The 20,456-nt window shown below is 40.6% G+C and overlaps 1 protein-coding gene across 1 annotated transcript in view; it reads right to left on the bottom strand.

The window, feature by feature from the left end:
- LOC139129876 (putative transcription factor Ovo-like 1) overlaps positions 1-18,769 on the bottom strand; it is a 29,756-nt gene extending 10,987 nt beyond the window's left edge. The window contains exons 1-3 of the mRNA XM_070695561.1: positions 18,634-18,769; positions 4,471-4,599; positions 1,778-1,968 (exon numbers count right to left, since the gene is read on the bottom strand). Of these exons, the coding sequence (XP_070551662.1) occupies positions 1,778-1,968; positions 4,471-4,552 (273 nt within the window). The 5' untranslated portion in view covers positions 4,553-4,599; positions 18,634-18,769. The remainder of the gene's footprint in view (positions 1-1,777; positions 1,969-4,470; positions 4,600-18,633) is intronic.
- Between the last annotated feature and the right edge of the window lie 1,687 nt (positions 18,770-20,456).

Here is a 20,456-nt window from a genome sequence, read left to right as displayed (position 1 = left end):
AAATTAGATCAAAAATTGAGAGTGCGTTATGAACGGCGGGAAATGATAACGCCTGTAGATTACGTGTTTAGATTATGAGCAGTGACTCTACAGTCGTCAGTATACCGGCTGTCAGAATTACTACTGCAATGGCCTATAAACTGTAAACATCTGTTATGATATCAATCTGTCCTCAGCAAAATTAATATTTTCGTTTTAGATCAAAATCTCAGCACATTCGTTGCTTTTATGTACGTGGCCGAGTCTTGTGAACTCAAAACAAAACAAAATAAGACGATCAAAACATAAAACCAACGCGAAAATAAAGTGATAAACCGAGTCATTTCATCAGTTTTGTTACAGGAACAAGATAAGAAACAAACCCATTTGTTTTTTTTTATATTTTCCAAGTTTGTTCAAATAATTCGTCCGCTTGGCTCCGAATGATTTTGATGTAACCAGTGATGTGTGCCGACATCGTCGCAGCTTTGCCATCACTCTTGCCTTCATAGTTGACTTTTGCTCAAATCGCTACAACATTACAACATTTTGAATTTTGTTTACACACTTTGCGTATATGTTTGGGCCACCATTTTCGATGACTTAGTTCTATCATTTGGGGGACCGCTATGTCTGCTACAGCGTCCATGGCGACTATAGCGACTTTCCTCGGGGTTGTAAGACTGGGTCGTTTCATCTGTACTTCAATCTTGGCGAACTCAGGCTCATTTCTTCTTTCCCCATCGAGTTTATGTCTTCTTTCCCCCTTTATTTCCCCCCCTCTCTGTCTCTTTCTCTGTCTCTCTGTCTGTCTCTCCGTCCGTTTGTCTCGCTTCGCCCTGTATCATTTCTTTCTGTTGTTGTCCATCACAATTCTCAGAATACTACACGAATGTATTGTCCCCCCAGCCTCAAGTTTTCGCCTCTCCTGTTTCAATATTAGCCTGTCCAATGCCATCTCACTATCTCGCTCCCCCTCCCTCTCTCTCTCTCTCTCTCTCTCTCTCTCTCTCTCTCTCTCTCTCTCTCTCTCTGTATATCTGCAAACCCTCTACATCTCTGTGTGGTTGAGTTCTTCAGTCTTGTCTCCCTCATTCTTTCTGTCTATTCATGTCTGTTTTTGTTTCTGTCCCTACCCGTTTCCCCATATCTATCCATGTCTACCATTGACTGTCTACCTATCTCGCGCCTTTGCCTTGTTGCCTATAGTAACAGACCTCCCCCGAGCATTTAAAAAAACGCAGGGAAATATATCTCTGTCTCATTGTCTCGCAAATCCCTGAGGATTGAACTCCGACATGAACTTATACTTCTGTACGTTCACTGTGACAGAAATCTACACATTTCCAATTTCGCTTAAGCTTCTGCACATAAGAGTGTCACCTCCATTATATAACCACCCAAAAGAACGCTATCTACAGTTCCGTTTTACCCCCTCAAACAAGGGCAAAAAGTCAAATAAAAGACAGACATTCAAGAAAAAAAATACAACAAAGAGACCCCATTAAGGTCAGATACACGATTAGTGCAGAATCAACGCACATTTTTAAGCGAACCACAGTGGGCTATAAAAAGTGTCATTCGCGACAATAACGGCAACAGGTGATAGGTGACCGAGAAAACAACCCCCTAAGCCCAGGTATACACACGAACAACGAGAGTTTTCATTGTTAAAGTGCGCCCTCTTTAAAAGTGATGGATGGCGACATTAAAATAAACCAAGGTAATGAGAAGGCTTGGACAGGTGTCCTTGAAGATAGTCGATCCTCCTTATATAGTAGATAACAGATTTACGAACCTCAAAATGGGTACACAAGTTGCCGAAGGCGTCGCCGGTGGTTTTGTCTGCGCATGTGTAGTGCGCGTAGTCCCCCGGGATGATGCGGTGATCGTCCAGCGCATCTGCTGGGGGCCTTCCTCTAGCGATGGGCTGCGGAGACGGCAGGATGTTGACAGTGGAGCTCAGAGGCTTGATGAATCCCGTGTGATCTGAGAATAAGAAGAATAAAATAAAAAAATAACTTGAAGTGGCTATCCTATATTCTAGCAACCGCCTTATCAGATCATTTTCCGTCGGCAGACAGTTTTCATAATCTACTGAAACGGTTTCAACAGAAAATTAGAAAATTAATGTTGTAAAGAAACGGTTTTTTCCCAGTTTAGTACGTGGGTTCCAAGGATACAGATGAGAGACGGAGGGATATTTGCTTGTCTCCAGCATGGAGGCCTAAAAGACATGATAGCCTTAATGCTACCATTATGAATACTTCATAGACCGTTCAGTCGAAACGCTCAAGAGAACGACAGTCGAAGCCGCCCCGGCGTAGTTAAGCACCTTTCGCGCTATTCAGCCGTCGACGCGCTCAATGTGACCTTGGAGGTGACAAAAAACGGATCGACGAATTGTTTCTGGATACAGAGTGGACGGTTGTACACACAGTTTAACGGCAAATTTCACATTTAACGTAAAAATGCACGAGTTGTCCTCTCTGGCGGTGCCGATTCTCTTGGTCGGTAGCGCGCACCCAGGAATTTTTCGAACCCACTGTTCGCAACAAAAGGTGGCATATCGCCTTCCAATTACATCTATAGATGGTCTATCTCATCAAAGAACTTAACCAACAGACGCCAAAGTGTGCTACTGAGTGGACAAATTTCCCCAATCTTCTCCAAGACGATAACTTAACTTGCAGGAAAATGAAAGGAGATTTTTACCGTGGCTTTATTTTGTTTTGTATGACCGCGGACATCAGAGACTTCGCCGAGATACCTGGTCGGAAGAAGTAATGAATGTTTGAAAAAAGCATAGCAGATCAGCGCTCGGTGGCCGGGTACGTTTAACGGTTTGTGGACAACTGTTATGCATACGGAAGATGACGTTGATATGTCGGGTCAGGCCCGGGGCGTGTTTTGGTGAAGTTATAGCAAGGTAACAGGCTGAGCGGGTCCGCTTTGTTCCTATCGCATGCATATTACATTGAGCCCGCTCCAGGAATTCATGATTTACGCGCAAGACGCTTTAGAACGTCTTTAAGCAGTTCGCTAGTCTGTTAAATGAAGCGTGTAGCACATAGTCCGGCGTAATGGATGTCATATCTCGGCCGATGATGCCTTATATATTTTTTTTTCTACCCCTGCTCCTCGACACAAAAACCGCGAATTCCAGGTATGCGATTTGCGAGTCCCCCACTTAGACAAAATAAGGGGGCGGCCGCGTTTTGTCTTGTCGTGAGTGCACTAGCTATTAGTAAGTAGAGCGGTGCGTTTTAACAAGTTCGCGTTGGTGTGTGGGGCCATAGACACCCGTCAACATCCTTAATTGTGCCTAATTGGACTACCTAATTGGGTGAAATCGTGGAAATTACCTATTCATCGTTGTCCATGAAAGATATTCGTCGACCTAACTTTTTGAGTGTTTTTTTCTCTCTCTTTCGCATCGTTTGGAAAATGTATTCGTCCTCGCCTGCTTTCAAATGTCTCTGTTATGAGCCCATAAACAACACAAACACTTTGTGGTTCAATAACAGTAACATACACTTGTTAGAAGCAATTGCGAATCGTGTTTCGGGGGCAATTTCCCCTTTTTGAACGGTGGCCATTTTGTGTTTTAACCACCGGCTCCCTGAACACGATCGCTCGTATCGCAGAGGCCAGGCTCGCTAACAATGGCCTCAAACACACGCCATGGTCTCTTCGATTAGCAGTTCAATTTCTGCATGCATACCTTTGGCAGTGGCTGATCACCGTTTTTTTTTTCTTTTCCGTGAAAAAAGGAAGAAACGCCCTCACCTCTTATCTTCTCTCAAAGGAAGAGAAATCTCTTAAGGGACATTGGTTTCAAAATGCATAGATTAAACATCAAACGAGCTCATGTTCACCAAAAGATGCCCGCCGCGTCATTCAGGGTTTCGTTTCAACGGAGGGGCAAAACCGTGATCGTAAGAGATGAGACCGTAGCGTCATCGCTATAGACCGAAACTCGACGATTACAACAGAGCATTGAAGACGGAAGCGACATCTCTCCCCTTCGAAAAATTAAAGATTTGGAAGTTTTCCTTCCCCCAACTAGTTTTTTTGTACTACACCCGTCTTCTTATATCGGCAGTTTTAGGATGCTGCGCTTCAAAGGATCATCGTGAAAATTCGGAACAGCTCGGACATGGCGATTCTAAACGCCCATACACTGAAAATAACAGGTGTCATATACGCTCAGTGCGTTACATTTTTATCTCACCAAACTGGGTATTTAGCATGTACAGGAACACCATAAACCTAAGTCGATTTCGCTTCTGCTGTTGTTTAGTACATACAGCGGAATCGCATCGGCTCCTCCTTCCCAGAATTATGATTCAATACATCAGGATCGAACAAGGATCGCGCCGCCGGGATTGGGCGGAGAGAGTGGATTATGCCGATGCGACTCCAGTGGGAAAATATCACCGGCGTTCAACAACGGTGTCACATTTCAATGGTTTTAATGCTAAAACGTACCTTCGTGCATAGAGAGGCGAGCCCTCTTCGCCGAATGCGTCATGGCCCGTTTGAACTTCTTGATCAGGAAAGCCTTCGGCATGGTGAATCCGGTCGATTTTTTTAGCCCAGTCGTCGATTTCGATCTGCCTGGAGGAGAGGGTTGAACGGAGAAAGGTTGAAAAAAAAAGCGAAACCAACAGCTTGATGAGCGGAGGGAGAGTCTGTTGTCCCGCAGAGAAGAGCTTGTTATGTACCGTTGATTGGGCGAGTGTGCGCCCTGCGTGTCCTATGTATAGCGTGAGTGATTGGGCAGGTAACGGCGCTGGCTGGCTGGCTGGCTGGGCCAGGATGGGACACTGTTATATCGCTTTTCAAAAAGGGGACTGACTTCACGGCCCGCTGAGCAATTTGCATGGAATGCCGCTGAGACCAACACGGTGTGTAAAATAACAGATCTGGCGGGGCAAATAGCCTGTCATCCCTGTTTTTCAACAGGTGGGGCCCCGATGGGACCCCGTTGTCTGTCTAGGAGAAGTTCAAAGTGCGAATTTGACCGGCGGGCCAATTCAAAGCATATGCAATGACGGTGAACACTTGCGCTTTTTCTAACTCATTCGTCTCGGTGAAGATTTTGATACAGTAAATATACTATTTGATCTTTATTGTGAGTTCATAAGTGTTTGAAATTTAAGATGCTGAAGCTATCCCAGTACACTGTATACTACATACCAGCTGAATGATTCGGACAGAAAGGCAAAATATTGACACTTAATAAGGACCTACTGTCGCAATTAATTGTTACAAATGTGTCAGCTTTGCACTGATGTTGGTATGCAGTTAAATGGTAGACCTTGATACATACTTTGTATGCAACCAGATCGACAAACTGGAGGATAGTGACATACATACAAAAACGTACACATATACAGTGTCACATAGATATAAATACGTACATATATGCATATACATACATACATACATAGAGACAGACAGACAGACAGACTGACTGACTGACTGACTGACAGACTGACAGATACACACATGCAGCTGGACTTACGAACAGACAGACAAAATGGGATAGTGTAAGTATGTTGACAGACAAATAGATAGATAGATAGATAGATAGATAGATAGATAGATAGATAGATAGATAGATAGATAGATAGATAGATAGATAGATAGATAGATAGATAGATAGATAGATAGATAGATAGATAGATAGATAGATAGATAGATAGATAGATAGATAGATAGATAGATAGATAGATAGATAAACACCACTCACATACATGCGCACAGAATACTATATGTTGCCCCGTTCTTGCACAGGGCAATGGTATCGAAAGTGAAGCGTTAAGTTGAAACAACACACTCTTCCGTGTTTTTGTCCGGGGACGATTACCGATGCTAAGAATGTATAATGTGTTCGAGCTTCCCTGTTGCATAGCCGGAAAATAACTCGGCTCTTTGGAATCCGATTGAATTCGCGTTCAGTGTTGGCAGTATATTTTTGTATTTTTTTATTCACATTTTACTGTAAGAATGATTGAACTATTTCTATCAGTTGTAGTGGTGTTAGGAATTTAAGGGGGAACAAGTTAGCAAGGTAATTTTCGATTTGAGAAGTCATTCTGGTTTTTTTTTGGACGATACTGCATAATTTGATCAACAGAGCGGAGCCAACATCCTGTATTTGTGACTTAATTACTGTACAGTGATGGTGAGAGCGGCCATTTTTAAATTTGTGCGCCTGACGTGAAATAATTGCCAGCCCAGACCCAAACGGCAATCAGATTTCACCGAACTTGGCTTCTGTGGTTTTTGTATTGCAAGTTCCGAGCCGTAGAACGGAAGCGCCGTACTGCGTCGAATTTGTTTCGAAACAAATGCTACGAAACGCCTAAAACCGTTTATCTGCTCAGTGCTAAGAATTGTTTGTTTGTATGTTTGTTTCCTCACAACGATAACTTCTTATTCACGAGTGAGTGTTGTGAGGTACACGTCTCTCATCTCACAGAAGTACGAGTTTATTTTAAGCATGCGCATAACATTTTCGCTGGTCAAATACTCGGCCGAATCGTGTTCCAGTAATGTGCATGCCATTTCAAGAATACACAATGAACTTCCCGTTAAAGGTCCAGTAGCTGTGACCTTTGAGGATATTTTCCACTCTTTTTGTTTTGAATGTCAACTTCAGAATCTTGTTCTACTCGCCAAAGCACCTTGAGATACACAGTATTCCGCTTGGCAACTCATCCTGCACCTGTATAAACTGCATTGTTAGTTGTTGACGTGGGTATTCTGGTCCGGACTAGAATGCAAATGTAAACGGTAACATATCATTTCACATGTATGTAGACGCTGTACAGCTACAGTATAGACGGTAAACGGTGATTTTTTGCAACATGCAATGGTGAGTCGAACGAAAACTTGCAATATAGATACAAAACAAAAATAACGGGAAGAAATCATCAAAAATTATAGCTCGAGACCCTCTAAAAACAACATTCACCTTTTTCTATCATAATAATTGTATCATATCATGGAACATGGACATGGACATGCGCATTGGCAGATTGTTATTATTTACAGCAACTTAGGGATCTGAGAGTATCGTTTTCCTGTACCTGATTGGCTATTTGGCAAAAGACTCTAAAACGACCATGAGTTTCAGCCAACGAGTTGGCGACAAAGCTTCACGACGCTGCACATCAGCCCGAAATCACAATATCTGCTCGATCGTTGGACCTGGCATGCTGAGCTGTTGTAAGAAAATTTTCCCACCTGCCCGTTCCCGACCTGTGGTACAGGAAATATATATTAAGTGCCCACCCTTAAACCCGCCTAGAAATCGTTTACGAACAGTTTCATTTGTTTGTTGTTTCTTTTTCACGACGAACAGCTTTGTCGGATGCCCCTGATTTCAACATGCTTTTCGGAGTAGAACAAGAACGCGCGTCTTATTGCAGAGCAAAAGTAATCGAAATAGTTCGAAAGTCACCAGTAACGAAGTATCATAAGATGTCCTTGCCAATTATCTACAAAAAAACCGCGAAATGACCCTAAACAAATTCGGGATCGATGATTACCGCTTATCGTCTGCCTCTCACCATGCTCAGAGCGAGGCACTGCGTGGGAGTACAGCAACACACGATTTAGTTTTCGAACATCGCCATCGCTTACATTCTGTGCCAATTATCCGCTGCCCACTGTTAGTACGGTTCGGTTGTTTTCGGGAGTTGCAGGCAGTGGAAAAGCCTGCGGCAAAAATGGTTGGAAATTTCGTCATGGAGAGAGTGCAATGGGGAATTTTTTTTATGTTAAGAGAAGGAAAGCGGAGAAATTTGCTAAAGGGCAGTGGGGGGACGTACGAGCGGGAGTGGATTTTTTTTTTTCAAATAGTCGCGCGAGGACAGTTACAAACAGCTATTAGTTTTCCCTCCAAATTTTGTGTTTAACTCATAATACGACAGTATAGCATACTAAGATGGAAAAAGAAATATGCTTAATATTTCTCAAAATCGCCTCTAGGAAATGCCAATTTTCAACTCGTCAACGCAGCCTATATGATGTTGTTCAATGTTTAGGCTAAAAATATATATTTGAAGTCATGGCTTCCTGCCAATAATGGAGGTTTTATGTAGTTCGGTTTGTCTTCTGCTTTCCGAGCACATAGTCAACAATCCATGTCTTATGTTGTACGGAGTTCGGGTTATTTGAATGCGGGGGAAGAGGTAGTATACGATAAGGCCAAAATTGTTTCTGGTCCTTGACATTCAGCAAAAGTGATGCGACGACGCAATTTTCTTTCTTTTTTCTTTCGTTTTTTTTTATTCCTAACAATGCTGGTTTGGCACTATTGATGCTACAGTTGTTGTCTTTTATTACTGGCTGCATAATACTTCCGTTTTCCTTTTAGCATTATTTGACATGCAAACAGGGATATCAAGGATAGCTGTACTGATGAGTATGTAACAAAACAAAAACCACATGACGCGCAGGTTCTGAAACGACGCGCGAGATGACTAGAAGCAACCTTTTTTTTAACCTAAAGCACACAGTCTTGCCACTTATGAGTGGACCATTATCCTTGGGGCTGGAAGGTCGAAGGGGTAGCATTATTTTTTTTGCCTGATCCATTTTACATTTTTTCACTCTCTCACCTTTTTTGTGTGTCAAGCCTTCTCTGGCGGATTTTCCTTTTCATTGACATTTGCTGGGAATTTTTTTTTATAATCTAACAGACCCCCAGGATATCAAATGGTCCACCCCTTAATCATCTACATCGCCGATCTCAGCGCCGCAGAAACAGAGAAACGTTGACGCAAAGAATTTGAATTGATTAATAGCGTAATTACCAGAAACGACTCTTTTTTGACCTTTATATACTTGACAACTGAACTCCAGTCAGGCCTAGAAGTCATTTGTCGACACAACAAAAACAACAACATACTTTTGTACCTCGACAAACCTTACAAATGAAATATGAGAGAACACGTAAGTGTCCACGTCACACAAACAACGAAAATGTTATCAAAATTAACATCTATTGTCCCTCTCCTTTTCAGAATTTATATTCAGCTGCGGAATTCATGGTCGATTAATTAAGTAATTGGACTGAGTGTGTACATCCGGGAAGCAGGGGACTTCGGGGACTACGGTATTTTGATAGTCCTCCTGGTAAACGTCATCCACTGAACAGAGTCAAAAAGCGATGATTAAAACAACAAATTTGTCCCTTAAAGGGACAAAGTCGGCCATTTTTCATGAATTTCGTTTGATACGAGATACTACTTATAATGTTTGACAAGTTGAAAGATACTGAATAATTGGGTGACCATGCATATATTTGACCCCCGGTTTTAGACAAATTAAATGAAACCATGGTGAAAATGAAGTAATGGTCTTGACCATTAATTCATTTTCGCGATGGTTTCATGTATCGTGTCTAAAACCCGGGGTTGAATATATGCATGGTCACCCATTAATTCAGTATCTTTCATTTTGTCAAACATTATAAGTAGTATCTCGTATCAAACAAAATTCATGAAAAATGGCAGACTTTTTCCCTTTAAAGAAAAAAAAAACAAGAAACGAACTACAAATAAAAATAAGGCGAGTTTTTTTTCGGCATGTTTGTTTGTTGGTCATTTTTCCCCTTTCCTTTCATTTTCCCCAATGGTGCACACTGCAGCTGAGAAAATAACGAAAGGTCAACAGTTACGAATAAGAGAAAAAGAACCAAAAACCCAAGAGAACAAACACACAGAAACAAAATCATCGTTACAAACGACCGCTTCATTTGTTACTATATTGCTGAACAAGTATGTTTTAAACCACTTCACTTCAATGGTGAAGTGCGCCTTTACAACGCACCTGCTTGAGTATAAATAAAATTGCGCGTTGAACTTGAAATGACAAACTATAAAAAAGATCATGTTTATCGACGAGGCACTTTTCCGACGGAGACCGTACCAGAAAGAGTAAGACGTACAGCTTTCCAGACACGCACGAGATAAATCGGCGAGAAGACACGTTGCGCGCAAGGAATTTTTTTACTACAATGGAACTATTATGCTCCTGCGTTTCAAAAATCTCGGAAAGGATTTCGTCTTTCAGGAAAGCAGGTACCGATTCAACTATTCCAGCATTGGATAGAAAATATGCGTTTCCTGACAAAAGAAATGACAATAGCTGCGCATGTGTCATACACAGGAGCAAAACAGGAAACAACGAGACATGTCGGAACAATTGTTTCTATTTTATTCATATTCTCAGGATGAATTCAATGCTGAGGAACAATTGCTAACCATTTTTTTTTGTTCTAAAAATACCAGTGTAATTTCCGCTATAAGTTCCGTTAATGAATATTTTTGGCTTGGGAAGGGAATTTTTTTCATTTCTTTTCGAAGTTCATATCTGGAATTAATTTTGTGTCGCATGAGTACTGAGCTTTGACCATGACTGCTTCTCAGCTGAACGCCATTTTCCTCGCCGTAATCAGTCGCTCAGCAGTCAAAGATTAAATCGACATTTTAGCTCGATTGAATGAAATATTTCAACGGACTGTATAAGTACAAAAAATCCACCTTCGAAACATTCAATTCATTTCAAAATTTAGTCACATACGAAACTCGAAGTCGAAGGAAACAAAGCCATTAAATTTGGCCTCGCAAATGTCAAGACACACTGTGCATTATAAGGCTAAACCCGTGTTAAGCAAATTGAAGTTAACGGTGTACACCAGAGGTTAACTTGAAACAAAACAAACTTGCTCGGAGTCGACCATTTTATTTTGTCTTTTCTCTCTCCTTTTTCTTTTTTGTTGTTGTTGTTATTATAGTGTATATTCTTAATGAAACAAAAGGTGCAGACTACAAGAAGCAAGCTTTTAAGAATATGACCACATCACGGCTCGCTTTCCGTCATTCGTCACTCACGTCATGCCGTGCAAATTTAGGCGGGAATTTAGTACGTCCGATACCGCTGACTATACACGTTACTATCGTCTGCTTCACTACAGTGAAATGGGAATGAGAAAGATCGGGACATGGCCGTGGATCTGACCGTGAGATCGTCGTGTTCAATACAGTTTGGGTCAACTGCAGTGGCACTACGTGAGGCTGCCGTTAAAAGTAAAAGCAACACGGGGATAGATATCGGACTCTCAGAGTTTTACAATTTTTTTCTGAAATACAACTTGTGGGAGCTCAATTAAATCTCTTGAAGTAAGAAAAAATGTCACTGTCTTAGTTTTGCGACATTCGAAAATTTAATTTTTCCCGACAGAGTCAACATCGGGATGGGAGCCATTTTGAATTTCAAATATCGGTAAATGTCAGGTTATTTGTTTCTCTATAGTACCAAGCTGTGCACGATGACACCTGATTTTTATTCTTGATTTTGTAAGAGAATGGTTGAAAGTTTCAATTCAGATTTGTCGAAAGTTTCAGTGGGGACATGTTGAGGAAAAAAAAATCAGTTTTACACTTTAGAGGCACTTACTATATTGAAATTGCAAATGTCGAACTAGTGCGGTTGGTGGTCTTTCGAACTGTTTTTCTTGCTTCTCAAAGCATAAAGCTTGTTAAAATCTACATGACACAACTTATTTACTATCGTCCCTTTTTCATCTTAATCGTTGATTACACTGAGAAGAACTTTGAAGGACTGTCTTTGAGCTAAAGAGGGAGAGAATTTTTGACTTTGTGTAATAGTTCGGTGTTAGAGATTAAATTTGCTAAAAATGTATTTGTTTTGCAATGATGGACAATCACATATGATTGGAAAACGAACATCATTGTTGTTTCACTATAAAAGAGAAAGAACCAGTTGAAAAAAGGAAGAATAAACTCGAAAACACAATGTGTTGTAACAGTGCAGTGTTGTTGTCGTTAAACATGAATACACCGTCCCTCCATGAATGCAAGCCCTCTTTGAAATTCCGTTGTACGCAGCATTGGGGATTCCGCACACACGAGCTGTGTTCACAAACTGACTCTACGCATTTTGATACACGTTTCAGACGTGCGGACACAAGAGAAACTTGTACTAAACGTTTGACAATATCCCAGAATTAACAGTTGACAGGGGTCAAGAGCTTTATATCACGCCAGCCACAGTGACAATGAAATTGCAAAAAACATCAGATTTTGAGAACGTTCGTTGTTAAGAATCTGAAAATGGCTCCCTAAAATTAGAACCTGTTTTTTTTTTGTAAATAAACTAACTCCAAAGCAAAGACCCAGACACCATACAGACCCGCATCGACGTAACGTAAAATGAAAAGGGTTTTAACCCATTTCTTTTCAACTGGTAATTTTGCGAAACTCCGGCTTCCGTCGTTTACAGATGACGACACAAAAAGCACGGCACCAAAATAGCGGGAAATGCGGGCCACGACACAGACCAAAGATTGACATGTTTTTATAACCTTTGTCTTTTTCAAAATGCTACCCCCTTTACGGATATATAACGAACCCAGTTACAAGAAGACCTTTTCTGTTGCACGAAAGCTTCTTGCTTCAACGGTCATTTATTAAAATCGACAACCAGCCCTGGCTTGAGGCTGCGCTGTAGCAAACGCATTATTAAGCAGCAAACGTATATAGAAGTAAAAGAAAGTGGAGTCGCGGACATATTCCTGCACGTTTTGTCGGCCACTCTACCTTAGCCGCAAATTCGGTCAATAATTTGAAGTATACCGCGTAGCTGTGATATCGAAAAGAAGGTCGTGAGATTTCTTTCGCCATGGTTTCAAACACCGTGACCTTCACGTATTCAACGCCTATCATATCCATTAGCACAGCTCAGCACCGTTGGCCATGCGAAGTCGTGATCTGCATGGCGACAACATTCATTAATTTGGGATAATTACCAGATCTCCAAAATCTCATGAATCTTTTCAAAAACTCAAAGACATAGACAGGTATTACAATTTCCATGTGTCTAGGCAAATCACAGAGTCTCTTCCATGTTGTATGTCAGACTGTCAAGTGCGGTTCTGTTCGTATCTGTATCATACGATCAGACCTAGTGACTTGTCGCCAAACACACTGCATGCCTATACAGTGTCTCTATCCTCTGTTTCCCTTTCTTTCTTTCTCTCTGTCTCAGTACATCTCTTTATACCCTCTTTCTTCTGCTCTCCCTTCCCTTCTCCTTCTCCCCCCTCTCTCTCTCTCTCTCTCTCTCTCTCTCTCTCTCCTCTCTCTCTCTCTCTCTCTCTCTCCCTCTTTCCCCACCCCTCTGTAAGTTTCTCTTGATGATCAATGCATTCCTGACAATGACATTCGTTTAAAAGGCCAATTGTTTTCTTCAATTCATTATATCAGGGTAACAAAAAACAACAGGATGTTCGCAGGAGTCAGTAAAAGACGCTTTAAATGCGGCATTGGGGAGGTCAAACTGTGTAACACTGACCTTCAACTGAAAAAAGACGATTTCGCCACTATCGCACACTACAAGTGTGCAAATCGTACGTTGGAATAAATTACTTACCGAAAGAAGATTTGATGTGTGTTGTTAGCAAAAGAAACTTGAACGGCAATCATGAAGTGTCCTGGTGAGGGGTCAGAAAACTGTCGTTCCGTTATCTCCGAACTTCACTGGACAAATGTAACAAAGGTGATCAAGTGATATAATCAGTGCATGTGCACATCAGTACTTGCCTCAAAACCTGTTACGTCAGTGATGTGCACATCAGTACTTGCCTCAAAACCTGTTACGTCACTAGCTGTAATTTCCCGAATTAAGTAGGTGTGTTATTCTCTTTTGGTCAGAGGAATATGCGTAACAAAATTGCCTTTATTTGTATCTTTGTTGACTCGATGGCCAGATTTTGGTACCCCCTCCCCCGCCCTGAAAAAAAATCACTGTACACAAAATTTAAATGTGTTGATCAGAGGTGGTGCTGACAATAAGACGAGAATGTTAAACAAAGCATACTTCAACGTATTCCAATCCATCCGTTCAGACGTGTAGGGCGCTTTTAACATTAGATTAAATTTCTGAAAGTTTACATGAAATTGTAAAAATATTAGTTACTTTTCATTTACACGAGTCGGACTGTCAGTTGTCAAAAATACTTCTTCAGAGTAGGACTCACACCGACAGATTAGAACAAAGCAATCTGCTCATGCGCACGTTGAAAAGGTGCGATATCACATACAAGTAGCCATAGACTAGTGAAAATTGCAACAATTTATATCGACGACTTTCTTCATATTACAACATATTAGTTTTTTTTACTACAATCTTTGTTTCAAGTAAATTTCAAAATGGTGCCAGCAACTTGTGACAATGTCCGCGGTGATAGTGAAAATAAAAGGAAACACGATTGAACTAATTTCATAGAATAGGATACTGTGGCAATGTCGATTTAATCAGCAAATTTAATCACATCAAGCTTTTCTACATTTTTGCAATTCACTTGTTTTTTATGAGTAATCTATAACGTTGCAGCTTACAGCTATATGGCACCTAACACGTTTGATAAATTTGAACAATTAATTAGATCCAATTCACCCAAATTAGTGGTAATCGTGTTAGGTGTAACTGCTAAACTTTTCACAGTCAACAATAAACATGAAGGGGCGGTGAAACTTAATTGTGAAAGCAACTTACTCCAAACACTAGCATGCCACACCTTTGATTGACTGGAGGGGGTAAAAACAATACAAATTTTCGAGCTTGAAATCAACAATAGCAATGCTGTTAGAAGTTGACTCTTTTGTCCTAAATTTCTAACCCATACAAGCTGTAGGTCAGCAAAGCATGTTTGACTCAGGCTAAAAAAATCTCATTTCCGTCCGACGCGCAAGCCACTTCGATATTGCCATGGCATGGATGGTATCACGTGATATTTCTATCGTTACCTTCCGGAGAAAATGACAATCCTTGAATTTTTTTCTACAGTTTCAGTGTCGCTATTCAAAGAGACGGCACGACCCCTATTCTACATTTTCGGCTTCGATAGCAAATACATTCAAGCGCCTTCTTCAATTTATTCAATGTTACTAGGGTCGTCCATACCATGTATAGTTAGGTTTCTTCAACGTGATTTAGTTTGCCGTGATCAATTCTGGCCATACTGCAATGTCGACTTTTGCGGATATACAATGCATACATGTGTGAGTATGTTCATTCGCCGTCTGCACACTTGAAGAAACCTAAAAAAAAACACTTGAAGACTAACAAAGACCTCGGCAAATCGTAGCGATATCATATAAGTGTATCATTATTTGTGTAAATAAATAAATAATAAATAAATAAATAAATAAATAAATAAATAAATAAATAAATAAATAAATAAATAATAAGGTCTTGGCTAAATTTGGAAAAAAAATAAAAAGAAAGCTCTCCTTCTCTCGTCAGGATCATTGTGTACCTACAGTGCGTTTCACATAGGTACCGCAACTCAGCGTATGAGACGGACACAATCCACGTACAAAACAAACGATAAGCTTAGGTATCACGACTCATTTGAAAGTCACCGACTCATTGATTAATTACAGTAAACAAGCATGGGGCAGCTGCTCTGTCTAGACTGAGAGATACACTTGATGTACAATGTGTGGTTTTTTAGTTAGTTTCTGTTAAGTTACCTTCGCCTCTTGGACTCTTAACTGGAATCGTAAAAGAAACAGTTACATTGTAGATCAAGTCTAGTCAACTGTTTATCTCTCAGTCTAGACAGCGGCTGCTCAATGCTGGTTTAGTGAAATTAATCGACGAGTCGGTGGCTTTGAAATGTGTCCGTTATACCCAACTAATCGTGTGTTTTGTACGTGGATTGTGTCCGTCTCGTACGCTGAGTTGCGGTACCTAGGTGAAACGCACTGTAGATGTGTTTTAAATGTTGGACAACGCAGTTTTCATTTCCGTGCCACTAAAGTGTGGAATTCATTACGACCTGAATTCAGAGAACTATCCAGCCTGAGTACATTCAAATGTAAATTGAAAGAATATGTTCAAAACAACGTGCCTTTGTGATTTAATTTTGTTTGTATTTAATCTTTTCCTTTTCCTGGCGTATTTATGAGTCCCGATGAAAATTACTTCACCAGTAATTCGGTCGCTCCATAAAAATGTAATAAATAAATAAATAAATGGGAAATTCAACGCTTTCCTTGATGTAATGAAGTGATGATGTATGCTCAGCGCTGCTTTGGAGTCGGGAAAATCTGACTATATTGATTTTTCATCCCCAAAGTAGTCCATCTCGGTAGATAACTGAAAAACAACGTGCTATTTTTGCTTTGTGTCCTTCTTATAATAGACTCTAGAGAGTTCTGTACAGTCAGTGATGTTCTATTGTTCCTATTGTCAATTTATGCAAATAATGCCACACCCTAATTGTCCCTCTGATTACGATGCATTGTTCTTCCTAGTTATCCAAAAATTGACACCGACACAGTTCATGTGAAACAAATTTTCTTAGTAATGGTAAACTGTATATATATTTAGCCGTGTTAAGGTACACAAAACCTAAGTGATAGATTGTTACTTCGTACTCACAGTGATGTTTTGCTTGTATTGCCATATGTTTGCACTAATGCTTTTAATTCTTCCCAGAATACAACCAATGTTATAGCAGCGATACCAATCTAAAACCAATTTGCGACAGTTTTCGGACGGTCTATCCGGACACAAAATGACATGGCCATTAATTGCACGCTCTTTCTTTGTCAGATACTGTGCCGCTTTTCAGAAGTCATTTGACCCCATGTGATATCATGTGTTGGTGCTATACTGTCCCGCAGCCTATCTTAACCTGTTCACCCCAATTCCCTGTAAACAGGTCCAAGATCACCATCGATAACAATGGGTTTGGGACAAACCATGGTGGTGAAAGGGTTAAACACTAGTGCCCTATGGGTATTTTATGAAAATTTTCGGACAGCCGATGCTTGGATTGAGCGGGACGCGACAGCCAAATGATACGCGTTTCACAAATCGAAATTTTTTGCGACTCGCCACGCGTAAAATGTAAAATGAGGACACAATCGAAGTGTACACTAACATTCCACGCGTCGTCAAATGTGACATTAGCATTTGTTGGTTTAAAATTGTTCCAAATTTTCAAGAATATCAAGGCCGCACTACAACGTCCAGTTTTTATTTCATTATCCGATCAGTACACCCTCAACCGTCCAAAATTCTCGTTTCGTTATGTCAACCCGTCGATAGAAAAACAAGACAAAACAATAGAATTACTATAAAATCGTATGACTGGTCTCTGCAGATTTTGCCGTACATTTATCGGCAATCGTCAAATTTTGTTTGGCCGTCCACAGCAGCGTTGCTGTGAGAGTATATGTCCTCAAAAGATACTCTACCGTGGTGTTTTAGCTCCAAGCGAGACACTTCAACCCGTCATTTTTTCACACGGTGTTTGTTAGCAGTGGTACTTGGCCTCATAATTAATTTTGCTGTTGACTGTTTGGTGTTGGGATCAAGTAAACGTTAAAAAAGGAGAAACGCGTATTTCTGGAGCGAGCGGATCGTTCACACAACGCCGCGGGTCAAAAAGTCGTAGGCTGCCCGATAATCTGCCATAATTGATGTCGCCGTCGAGGACTTTAACGGTAATAACGGGACGGGACAATAGCCTGAAAGGATGTTTAATGTCCACTTAAACTGTTAGTCGGAGGTGTCGCAGTCATTTTTTAATGGCCGGACAATTGGCCAGCGTTGCCAAATGACTATCACCGGTCTCCGCATTGATGGCCCGAAAATTGAAACGTAAACTTGTTTTCAGGTCCCGTTTATTCACGGCTTTTGTCCGGCAACCTCGGGTCAAGAAGTCGCATTATAACGGGACCATAGTTTGCGCGAAGGTGTGGTTGCCTCGGTTATGCCTTTCATTCCACAGACGATAGTGTTACACAGTTGAGAGCGCGGCGTTGTTATAACGAGCCCGGCGTGAATGGGGTGTCGATTGAAGCGGTTGTAGGTACTGAGATACGACTTTATGCCAATTCCCACACCCAAATTTTGAAATAGTCTTTCTGTAACCCACACACACGCACAAAAAGAAACACAACACCAGAAAACCTCTTAATTCTGGCTACATAAACGTTGACAAGCGATGGATGTTATTAAAATAATTGAAAACTTCACGCGGTGGTTTTCGTTTGAAATTAGAAATAAACATTTTCGTCAACTGTCTGTTGTCTGACATTGTCATATCCGCGTCATCAAATTATACGGATTTCTACAACCCACTGCCACAATATAGGCGGACAAAATGACCATCAGGGCTTATATGTATAAAATACCTTGAATAATAACAGATTAATCGACGTGAAACGAGTTAAAATGCAGAGAGAGAGAGAGAGAGAGAGAGAGAGAGAGAGAGAGAGAGAGAGAGAGAGAGAGAGAGAGAGAGAGAGAGAGAGAGAGAGAGAGAGAGAAGAGAGAGAGAGAGAGGAGAGAGAAATGGGGTACGTTATGGTGACAGAGTAAGTGATATTGTATCCTGTATGTTCGACCACAAGTTACGTCAATTTGTCGATTCCATTCGATACAAAAACACGGACATGCGGGCAGCAGCCCGTAGTCCGACCAACCGAGAGTAACCAAAACTAACGGATATGCATACAAGCTTACAGAGGCATGTAAATCCACAAAAATACTCGATCGTCCCAAGTGACAGATAAAACAGAAGTATACACCTACCAGCTGGATGAAAATTAACGCCGCAGGCGAGACAAGCGAACTTTGGGAAAGTTACAGTAACTCGTGACTGTCTCTGTGGACTTCTCCCACCAAATGAAGACAGCCGTTTAATTGAGGCGTGGTCGTGTAAGTAGAATCTTCAGTAGTGCATTGAATTCACGACGTCAACATGAGTTATGGCATTTCTTAGCTAGCGACGTTTTGATGACACTCATTTCAAAACAGACAGTGTTTATCCTATCCTCTTCTACGTAATGAAGACTCCGAGACGGTCACATGAGATACACCCCACAAAGACGGGGGTCAGATGGTGACGAAAAAAAAAAGTCAAAAGAAGACAAACGTCGTTCTCAGAGTTAAAAAAATGCATTTATTAGAGAGTTAAAAGTATCTGTTCTACGGACCAGACCGAGCCAGGTTGGCCCATTCCACAATTTCGGGTTTTTTTTCCAAAATGTTTATACCTGCAACACTGCTCATGTTTAACACTGCGTGAATACAAAAAAAAACTTATATACACACGCTGCATGTTCCATTGTAAGAAAAACAAAATACTTATAAAAAAGAGATTCATGATCAAATATTTTTGGTACATGTCACTACTCAAGACGAGAAAATTTTTCAGTACATGAGGCATTTCGCACAGGATCTCTTGACAATGTGGGAAAGTACTTTAGGAGGCACCGTGGACCAGTGGTTAGGGTAACGGACTCACTATCGGAGGATGGTGAGTTCGAGACCCGGATCAAGTCCCGGTAGATCCAGAGTAACGGATTCACTGTCGGAGGATGGTGAATTCGAGACTCTAGCACGGTGTTGTGCCCTTGAGCAAAGGCACTTTACTCCTTAGTGCTCAGTCCATTGGGGTAGTGGGTTAAGGGTACCTCATCCTGTAAATGGGCTAGCACCCGTTTGATGATGGACTGAAAAAAAAACCCCAAAAAACAACTTTATAAATGATTAAGAAAAAAAAATTAGGTAGAAACGCGCCTCGGGGACAGGTACTGTCGGACTTTCAAAGTTCTACAATTATTTTCTGATCTACCACTTGTGGGGGCTTATTTAAAAGCTCTTGGAGAAAGAAAAAACTTTCACCGCCTTAGTTTATCGAAATACAAAATGTATTTTCCCTTATAGAGTTAACACAGGAATGGCGGCCACGTCGAATTTCAAATATCGCAAAATGTTGGATGACTTGTTTCGCTAGTTCCAAACTTTGCACGATGACCCCCGAATTTTTTTTGTTTATTTGGTAAGAGAATGGTTGAAAGTTTCATTCAGGAAAGTTCGAACACAAGTTTAAGTCTTCCACTTTCAGGGCGCTTACTACCTTAACGATCTACCAACCCAAGTTTGAAGCAATCTCGCCCGTTGAAGAAAATTGTTTTCACACACAATAGTGCTGGGAGCTTCTATAGCTTTAGAATATATAAATACATTTTTAATGAAAAGAAAACATTTGGTGAGGTTTCATAGTGGGCTGGCACGCGTTGAAATCGTGTTGCCAACAACATGTGGAATAAACATGTTTCACTTTCCAAAAGACAAACTTATACAGTTTTCAGTTCTTTCTACGTTTTACTTGACAAACAAAAAACCCATATAGACTATTAATTACTCATTTAGGTAAATCAAACATACATAAATGCGAAGTTCATTTATACATGTACATGCATACATAAATTACGTATGTTATAGTATATAATATACACAAATATAGGTAATCATAATTGAATGTATTTGTTTCACGGATCTTGCCATCATCAAAGAGGCAGAACGATATATATATATATATATATTATATATATATATAATATATATAT

The sequence above is a fragment of the Ptychodera flava genome, chromosome 3 (assembly GCF_041260155.1).
Source record: "Ptychodera flava strain L36383 chromosome 3, AS_Pfla_20210202, whole genome shotgun sequence".
NCBI classification, from domain to species: Eukaryota; Metazoa; Hemichordata; class Enteropneusta; family Ptychoderidae; genus Ptychodera; species Ptychodera flava.
Note: the sequence above shows the minus strand (reverse complement) of the source record. Positions and strands in the feature narration are given on the sequence as shown.